At 45.5% G+C, this 9,462-nt stretch overlaps 1 protein-coding gene across 3 annotated transcripts in view; it reads right to left on the bottom strand.

Moving 5' to 3' along the window:
* Positions 1-9,462, bottom strand: part of st7 (suppression of tumorigenicity 7) — a 24,483-nt gene that overhangs the window by 4,389 nt on the left and 10,632 nt on the right. For all 3 annotated transcript variants that reach the window (XM_016291438.1, XM_016291439.1, XM_016291440.1), the window contains 10 exons: positions 7,547-7,629; positions 7,071-7,233; positions 6,827-6,881; positions 6,534-6,649; positions 6,347-6,422; positions 5,965-6,119; positions 4,707-4,804; positions 4,269-4,383; positions 687-759; positions 69-171 (listed from right to left, as the gene is read on the bottom strand). In XM_016291438.1, coding sequence (XP_016146924.1) covers positions 69-171; positions 687-759; positions 4,269-4,383; positions 4,707-4,804; positions 5,965-6,119; positions 6,347-6,422; positions 6,534-6,649; positions 6,827-6,881; positions 7,071-7,233; positions 7,547-7,629 — 1,037 coding nt within the window. The remainder of the gene's footprint in view (positions 1-68; positions 172-686; positions 760-4,268; positions 4,384-4,706; positions 4,805-5,964; positions 6,120-6,346; positions 6,423-6,533; positions 6,650-6,826; positions 6,882-7,070; positions 7,234-7,546; positions 7,630-9,462) is intronic.

The following is a 9,462-nucleotide window of genomic DNA, read 5'->3' as shown; positions in this document are numbered from 1 at the left end:
GAGGCAGGTTAGTTACGGCTGAGGAGGAGGAGGAGGAGGAGGAGGATGATGAAGATGAGGAGGCTCACTTTCGGTACGTGTGGATTGAACTCCACCGCTCTGTGTATGGCTTCTACTGCGTTCATTTCTGCTGTGCTCAAACCTCTGCGTGACGCCGCCTCTGGAGAAAACCTGCAGACGCACACAAACCCCCCCAGACTGAGGTGAGACTGTTGAATGATGACAGCACGGACACACTTTACAGCAGAACTAACGTGATTTGAGGGACTCGGGACTCGTGCTGTCTAGAACTGACAGTGATGACAGAATATCCAGTCAGAGGTGAACTGGCCCTTTGTATGTGTGCACTGTTAGGCTCGTCTGGGTCAGGGGAAAAAAGTGAAAGCTGGGGAACACTTTATTTTTTTGAGTAAGTCAGTAGAATGTCCATTAAAATCAAGTGTGAGCAGATATTAAGCAGACGGTCACTGAGACTCTAACGACTGCTCGCTGACGTGGAGTGTCTTACAGTCAGTGGAATGACTAAAGTGGACTCAAAATAAAGCTGGTGCAAAGCTAGTGGATTTCTGCTTGCATGTGAAAGTCACCTCTTCCTAACCTACACAGCATTAATTTATTTTGCAATTAAAATAGCATTTTCCATCAGCACATGCGTTAATAATGTGAATGTGTTGATGGAGACTCACTTATCCGACACGGCTCTGGCCTTCGGCAGCGCCGCTGTGTAGCAGATGGTTGCAGACTTTGGCAAACTGATGTCTGTGGACGAGAACAAACCATTTCACATCACGACTCACAGGTCAGATAATGCTGAAGTACATACTCCATATCTGTAAGATAATTCATATTATACAGCAAAAGTGTCTGCCGACAGGAGTCCTGTGAGCGCTTCAGAGACGCTTCTTCAGCTCAAGCGAGGGCTGTGACGGGCCACAAATAACACACAGTGTACAAATTAAAATGTATGCTTTTAATGTCATTCAGACTTTGTGCTGTTTTAAAATGAATGCACTTTCACAGTACTTGAACATGGACAGCAGTGGAGATTTCTGAAGGAAGCCAAGTTAAGTTAAATTTCCCCACAAAGAAAATGTTACATCATAGATGAGCTGGACATATCATATCTTCCTATTTTCTCTCAGTATTGCAAAGCAGCTGACACTGGTTGTAAATGTCAGGAAAGCAAACGATATCTTCCGCATGAGTAAGGCATTTCTATTGGATGCTGTGCTGCCGGAGAAAAAGAAACTGAACTACCGGTGCGTGAGAATGCGCTAATACAGAGCTACACATGACATGCAGAAATAAATAAATATTAGAAAACAGATGTTACGAATCCTTTCCCATGACATTCATTTGCAGGCATGTTTCATTCATTTGTTTCCATGATTTAGTTCAGTGGTGGCCAGCACTTCTGTTCTGGTTGTGTTGTTTGTCAATGTGACCCGAGTACTCTTCAAACCTACTGCCCAGGTTAGAGCATGTGTGAGGGTGTGAGAGTGTGAGTGTGTGTGTGTGTGTGTGTGAGGGTGTGAGAGTGTGAGAGTGTGTGTGAGAGTGTGTGTGTGTGTGTGTGTGAGGGTGTGAGAGTGAGTGTGTGTGTGTGTGTGTGAGAGAGTGTGTGTGTGTGTGTGTGAGGGTGTGAGAGTGAGTGTGTGTGTGTGTGTGTGAGAGAGTGTGTGTGTGTGTGTGTGAGGGTGTGAGAGTGAGTGTGTGTGTGTGTGTGTGAGAGAGTGTGTGTGTGTGTGTGTGAGGGTGTGAGAGTGTGTGTGTGAGGGTGTGAGGGTGTGAGTGTGTGTGTGTGTGTGTGAGGGTGTGAGAGTGTGAGAGTGTGTGTGAGAGTGTGAGAGTGTGTATGTGTGTGTGTGTGTGTGAGAGAGAGTGTGTGTGTGTGAGAGAGAGTGTGTGTGTGTGAGAGAGAGTGTGTGTGTGTGAGAGAGAGTGTGTGTGTGTGAGAGAGAGTGTGTGTGTGTGAGAGAGAGTGTGTGTGTGTGAGAGAGAGTGTGTGTGTGTGAGAGAGAGTGTGTGTGTGTGAGAGAGAGTGTGTGTGTGTGAGAGAGAGTGTGTGTGTGTGAGAGAGAGTGTGTGTGTGTGAGAGAGAGTGTGTGTGTGTGAGAGAGAGTGTGTGTGTGTGAGAGAGAGTGTGTGTGTGTGAGAGAGAGTGTGTGTGTGTGAGAGAGAGTGTGTGTGTGTGAGAGAGAGTGTGTGTGTGTGAGAGAGAGTGTGTGTGTGTGAGAGAGAGTGTGTGTGTGTGAGAGAGAGTGTGTGTGTGTGAGAGAGAGTGTGTGTGTGTGAGAGAGAGTGTGTGTGTGTGAGAGAGAGTGTGTGTGTGTGAGAGAGAGTGTGTGTGTGTGAGAGAGAGTGTGTGTGTGTGAGAGAGAGTGTGTGTGTGTGAGAGAGAGTGTGTGTGTGTGAGAGAGAGTGTGTGTGTGTGAGAGAGAGTGTGTGTGTGTGAGAGAGAGTGTGTGTGTGTGAGAGAGAGTGTGTGTGTGTGAGAGAGAGTGTGTGTGTGTGAGAGAGAGTGTGTGTGTGTGAGAGAGAGTGTGTGTGTGTGAGAGAGAGTGTGTGTGTGTGAGAGAGAGTGTGTGTGTGTGAGAGAGAGTGTGTGTGTGTGAGAGAGAGTGTGTGTGTGTGAGAGAGAGTGTGTGTGTGTGAGAGAGAGTGTGTGTGTGTGAGAGAGAGTGTGTGTGTGTGAGAGAGAGTGTGTGTGTGTGAGAGAGAGTGTGTGTGTGTGAGAGAGAGTGTGTGTGTGTGAGAGAGAGTGTGTGTGTGTGAGAGAGAGTGTGTGTGTGTGAGAGAGAGTGTGTGTGTGTGAGAGAGAGTGTGTGTGTGTGAGAGAGAGTGTGTGTGTGTGAGAGAGAGTGTGTGTGTGTGAGAGAGAGTGTGTGTGTGTGAGAGAGAGTGTGTGTGTGTGAGAGAGAGTGTGTGTGTGTGAGAGAGAGTGTGTGTGTGTGAGAGAGAGTGTGTGTGTGTGAGAGAGAGTGTGTGTGTGTGAGAGAGAGTGTGTGTGTGTGAGAGAGAGTGTGTGTGTGTGAGAGAGAGTGTGTGTGTGTGAGAGAGAGTGTGTGTGTGTGAGAGAGAGTGTGTGTGTGTGAGAGAGAGTGTGTGTGTGTGAGAGAGAGTGTGTGTGTGTGAGAGAGAGTGTGTGTGTGTGAGAGAGAGTGTGTGTGTGTGAGAGAGAGTGTGTGTGTGTGAGAGAGAGTGTGTGTGTGTGAGAGAGAGTGTGTGTGTGTGAGAGAGAGTGTGTGTGTGTGAGAGAGAGTGTGTGTGTGTGAGAGAGAGTGTGTGTGTGTGAGAGAGAGTGTGTGTGTGTGAGAGAGAGTGTGTGTGTGTGAGAGAGAGTGTGTGTGTGTGAGAGAGAGTGTGTGTGTGTGAGAGAGAGTGTGTGTGTGTGAGAGAGAGTGTGTGTGTGTGAGAGAGAGTGTGTGTGTGTGAGAGAGAGTGTGTGTGTGTGAGAGAGAGTGTGTGTGTGTGAGAGAGAGTGTGTGTGTGTGAGAGAGAGTGTGTGTGTGTGAGAGAGAGTGTGTGTGTGTGAGAGAGAGTGTGTGTGTGTGAGAGAGAGTGTGTGTGTGTGAGAGAGAGTGTGTGTGTGTGAGAGAGAGTGTGTGTGTGTGAGAGAGAGTGTGTGTGTGTGAGAGAGAGTGTGTGTGTGTGAGAGAGAGTGTGTGTGTGTGAGAGAGAGTGTGTGTGTGTGAGAGAGAGTGTGTGTGTGTGAGAGAGAGTGTGTGTGTGTGAGAGAGAGTGTGTGTGTGTGAGAGAGAGTGTGTGTGTGTGAGAGAGAGTGTGTGTGTGTGAGAGAGAGTGTGTGTGTGTGAGAGAGAGTGTGTGTGTGTGAGAGAGAGTGTGTGTGTGTGAGAGAGAGTGTGTGTGTGTGAGAGAGAGTGTGTGTGTGTGAGAGAGAGTGTGTGTGTGTGAGAGAGAGTGTGTGTGTGTGAGAGAGAGTGTGTGTGTGTGAGAGAGAGTGTGTGTGTGTGAGAGAGAGTGTGTGTGTGTGAGAGAGAGTGTGTGTGTGTGAGAGAGAGTGTGTGTGTGTGAGAGAGAGTGTGTGTGTGTGAGAGAGAGTGTGTGTGTGTGAGAGAGAGTGTGTGTGTGTGAGAGAGAGTGTGTGTGTGTGAGAGAGAGTGTGTGTGTGTGAGAGAGAGTGTGTGTGTGTGAGAGAGAGTGTGAGTGTGTGAGTGTGTGAGTGTGAGAGAGTGAGTGTGTGTGTGAGAGAGTGTGAGTGTGTGAGTGTGTGTGTGTGTGTGTGGATAGATCTGCGGTGCTCGTACCGTCATACTTGGCCAGCACGGCCTGGACGTCGGCGTAGTTCTGCAGCTCCAGAAGAGACTCCAGCAGGTTCTCGTGGATGTTGAACATGCTGAGCAGAGGAAACTCCTTCATTAACTGCAGGAAACACAACAACAGCTCACATTCTCCAGCTCTGCAAACTTCTGCTGCTCATTCTACATTTGAGCGCTTTACATGAACAAAATACGTGGTTTCATTGATGACAGGCATTGAATTATTGAAAACTAATGCACATGCTTTGAATCGTAATTGCATTATTACCTCAGTTGGGCACAATTATTCAACGGCATTTTCAGAATAACAGCACGCCGCTCATGCTTGATATCTATGAGTATATACTGCGAGCAGTTTGCTGATTACATTACTAATAAAAATGAGGCTTTGTTTCTTCTGTGTGTGAGGAGTCAAAGGTCACTCACGTCTCGCATCATCTTGACAGCTTCTCGTGTGCGGCCGAGCTTTCTGGAGCACATGGCGAGTCTTCTCTTGATGTAGACTAACACGTTTGTGTCTCTTCCTGCGAAACACACACACACACACACACACGTTTACAGGGGAATTTCATTCAGTTTAACTCTGATTAGCTACTTCTGCTTTAACATTCGATCATTTACTGACACGTTACGCTACACGTCGCCTGAGAATGACTAACAAATGCCACGCTGCAGAATCAGCTGCACTCCACTGTACATAAAAACTGATTCTGAGAATAGCATGATAACTGCACACACGCAAAACTAATCAATGTGTGTGTGCAGTAATTACACATAACTAATCAATGTGAAGACCAAAAGATCATTTATATTATAATAAATATTTAAAAAGATGAATAATTATAATTCATAGATGTCTTATACATATGCAGGACTCTACAATGCAAACGCTTCAGTATGAGTGTAAATGACTGCATGTGAATGTGGAAAATGATTGGAATGATATCTGACAACAGATAAAACATATGAACTGACCTCTGTGACCCTAAAAACATTCACTCAGAGCCTGTTAGTGTCTGTGCCATTAACACATGTGTGTCTCTCTGTCTGTGTGAGTGTGTATCAGTGATGTGTGTGTGTGTGTGTGAGCATGTGTGTGTGTGCGTGTGTGTGTGTGTGAGCATGTGCGCGTTTTTGTGACAAATGAGGACATAAATGTGTATAATGACAAAGGTATGACAGGTATTACAAGGAGAAGGTGACTTTTCAGGACATTACCCCATGTCCCCACTTTTCAAAACGCTTATAAATCACACAGAATGGAGTGTATTGAAAATCTGAAATAGCAGAAAGTCTCCTGTGAGGGGTAGGTTTAGGGGTAGGGTTGGTGTAGGGCAATAGAATATACGGTCTGTACAGTATAAAAACCATTACGCCTATGGAGAGTCCCCACTTTTCACAAAAACAAACCTGTGTGTGTGTGTGTGTGTGTGTGAGAGAGTGAGTGAGTCTGTGAGTCTGTGTGAGTGTGTGTGTGTGAGAGAGTGAGTGTGTGTGAGTCTGTGTGTGTGTGTGTGTGTGTGTGAGTGAGAGAGAGTGAGTGAGTCTGTGAGTCTGTGTGAGAGTCTGTGTGTGTGTGTGTGTGTGAGAGAGAGTGAGTGAGTCTGTGAGTCTGTGTGAGTGAGTGAGTGAGTGAGTCTGTGTGTGTGTGTGTATGAGTGAGTGAGTGAGTGTGTGTACTCACTGTGCTGGGCTTCATACTGTGCTCCGTGATGCTGTAGTTGTTGGCTGCGCCGGTAGCAGCTCTCTCCGATCTTCAGCGCCTGTTTGAAGAGTTTCTCTGCCTCCACGATCGTCGTGGCTTCTTCCTCAGCCAGGAGAATATACGCCGTCGCACAACTACAACAGATTCAACACTTAACATTCCTGACCATTAAACACACACATTTACACTGACAGCACAGGACAACAACAAAGAATTAAACATGCTGATAGAGCATTACAGCAGCACATACGTATTTCACAAGCCACAGGAAATATCTGATGGAGTAATGTGTGTAGATTAATCTAGCTAAGCTATCAGTGAGTGAGTGAGCTCACGTCTGTCAGCACAGAAACACACTCACTCCTCCAGATCCAGAGCTTCATGAGCGGCTGTGATCCGAGCCTGAGGATTCCTCTCTCTCCAGGCCTTCTGCATTACTGTCAGAACACACACACACACACACACACACACACACTCTTAGCCACAGGTCCTCCAGACACTGACAGTGCGCTGAATGCTCTGGATGTGGATGGTAATGCTGCTCTTACTGGCGTCTGCAGGCCGCAGGTGATCAGAATCACACGTGAAGAAGGTCTGATGATCTTGTGCCGACAGATTCATGTCGTAGTATGTGAGCGGCTCTCTTCCCGTCACCCACGTGTATCTGCAGCGAACACATTCACATCAGCATCTCAATGCAGCTCACAATTCAGAAAGAGACAAAAAAATGCGCAGCCCTGATTCTAACACGGTTACTAACAGCATTTACTAGACCGGTAAAGATTCAGGCTTGCGTTTGCATCAAATGAAGCACTGAAGAGGCTCAGAGACGTTCACTCACCGGTTATATTCAGCTCCTCTGAACAGATTGAGAGGATTTCGCCAAACCTTACACTCTAAACACACACACACACACACACACACGAAACATTAGCAAATACACGCTGACTGTGTTTGAGTTCACCTAGTAAGTGATTGATGAGCAGCTAACCACAGTGTTAATGTCAGACTGGAGTTCTTCTGAGGAGCAGGTTCATGTGTTTCTTAGAAAGTTTTCTCATGTTTATTCAGTAACGCGGGCTGACCTGACACACTCTGCCGGCTGGAGTCGGCGTCTCCGTTACTGCTGCTGCTGGAGCTGTTGGGCGAGCTGTTATCAACTCCACCTAACAGAGGACGCAGATGACTGACAGACACCTGCTCGATGAAGGACGTCCCATACTTCCTGAAGTACCACCACTCGAAGATCTGCAGCACAGAGACACACACCCTTCATCATCATCATCATCATCACAGGTTCAAAGGTCTGTCTGAACAATAACACTCAATAATATATTCAGCTGCTCCCTTCAATAACTCAACAAATAATTTCTGTAATGATTCTAACTTGATAAATACAGAATCAATTTGGATAATAAATTGCAAGGAAAAGATTATATATATATATATATATATATATATAACAAAATCTAGAGACTCATTCAGATAACTTTATATTCCAGCGAAATCCTAATGAAGTCACTTCATTCTAGAGTATTTGACAGGAGTGACTCTAACTCACCAGTATGAGTCCAGAAATGAGGGATGAGGTGCCCGTCAGCGCCACGTAAAACTTAGGGGTCAGAGTGTTGAGGAACATGCTCACTGCAGAGAAAACACCAAAACAGACGGGTTTAAACAGAAGGACAGGAGCAGCAGGTGAGAGGAACAAACGCATCACATCCACACTGAGACGGCGAGCCCACAGACACGAGACCGACAGAATCCAGCGCATTGATTCTCAGTGACTGTCATGTATATGAAGTTCTGAAAACACACGACGCATTCATCTCACCTTCACAGTGCTACAATGCTGGAATAACACTTCAAAACTGAACCAGCACATCTCAACACAACCACCGTATGCTTCCTCAGCCAGACATTCACATCAACCCTCTAATACTCACCACTCACACCTGATGAGTCACGACAACACTTCCTGTTTTCAAATACCAATCAAATACCAGAAAACAATGAATATCATGCCTATTTGCCAGTGAGGATATCAGCTGATCTGTCGAGCACTTCCTGTCACAGCAGACGAGTGACTCTGAAATCTGTCCCATCCAGATGCATTCTGGGAAGATTGAATAAAGACATGAAGTCAGTGAGACGAGCGAACATCACTGCACCTGTCAATCGGTCCGCGTGATCAATACAGCTGCAACTAACCATTAACCTGTCAGCTTTTTCTTTGATTAATCAATTAATCAGATGAAAAATCCCCCCAAAATGTATTAAAAATAAGAATTTCAATTAATTAAGTCAATTATTAACAAAGATATTATTCTACATCCTGCCCAGTGTTGTCCTCCAAACAATGTGGAATATGAAGGCTATAAAGACAAATACAGTGAATGTATCTATGTAATTTGTGCTATACACTACATGCAAAATAGGGTTAAAAACATTGCATTTCAAAACAAATGATTGCTTACCAGATTAAAGTAGAAGTTAAAATCACTCATTTGAAAATGATTAAAACAAAAGCAGACTAAATATTAACTTGTACGAGGAGCACACACAATCATCTAAACATAGTAATTATATTACATTTACATCACATTACAAAAGTCCATTCACTGTCACTGCTCTCATAACAATACTTGAGTTACATGTATATCGATGTATAATCAAACTGAATGTTGATTATCCTCATTATTGTTTTCTATGAGTTGTTGCAGCTGCAGGTGTCCCATCATTTCAGCAGCACTATCACATCTGAATGAAGAGACAGACAGCAGATCACACAACCCAATGAGAGGAAAATCACCCTTCTGTCATATTTACTCTCCCTCATGATGTTTTAAATCTGTACCACTGACTTTCACTGTACAGACAAAAGCAGTTGAATCATTCTTCAAAATATCTTCTATGTTCCGCAGAAGAAACAAGGTCTCGTGGGTTTGAAAAAGCGTGATGATGGGACGTTTATTTTTGTGTGAGCATTCCCTTTCAGTCAATGAGAGTGACAGGAGATCATGTGATGGCACATCTGACTGATGATCGGTCTAATAGATGCTCAGTTTCACTCAGTCAAACACACGGCGGCCGTCTGACAGCAGCTGCGCTCATTCATTCAGCTGAGAGAGCCACTCCAACACAGACACTCCATTCATGAAGACCGCTGATACAGGCCACATTCACCAACACCACTCAACACTGGGAAACAAGCTCAAACTCCCCGTCAGACCAGTCCGGCAACCAAACACTACCCGTCAGACCAGTCCGACAACCAAACACTACCCGTCAGACCAGACCGGCAACCAAACACTACCCGTCAGACCAGACCGACAACCAAACTACCCATCAGACCAGTCCAACAACCAAACTACCCATCAGACCAGTCCAACAACCAAACTCCCCGTCAGACCAGTCCGGCAACCAAACACTAACCGTCAGACCAGACCGGCAACCAAACACTACCCGTCAGACCAG

The sequence above is a fragment of the Sinocyclocheilus grahami genome, unplaced genomic scaffold, assembly GCF_001515645.1.
Source record: "Sinocyclocheilus grahami isolate Dianchi unplaced genomic scaffold, SAMN03320097.WGS_v1.1 scaffold271.1, whole genome shotgun sequence".
NCBI classification, from domain to species: domain Eukaryota; kingdom Metazoa; phylum Chordata; class Actinopteri; order Cypriniformes; family Cyprinidae; genus Sinocyclocheilus; species Sinocyclocheilus grahami.
The sequence above is the reverse complement of the archived record's forward strand: the minus strand, read 5'-3'. Positions and strand labels throughout refer to the sequence as shown.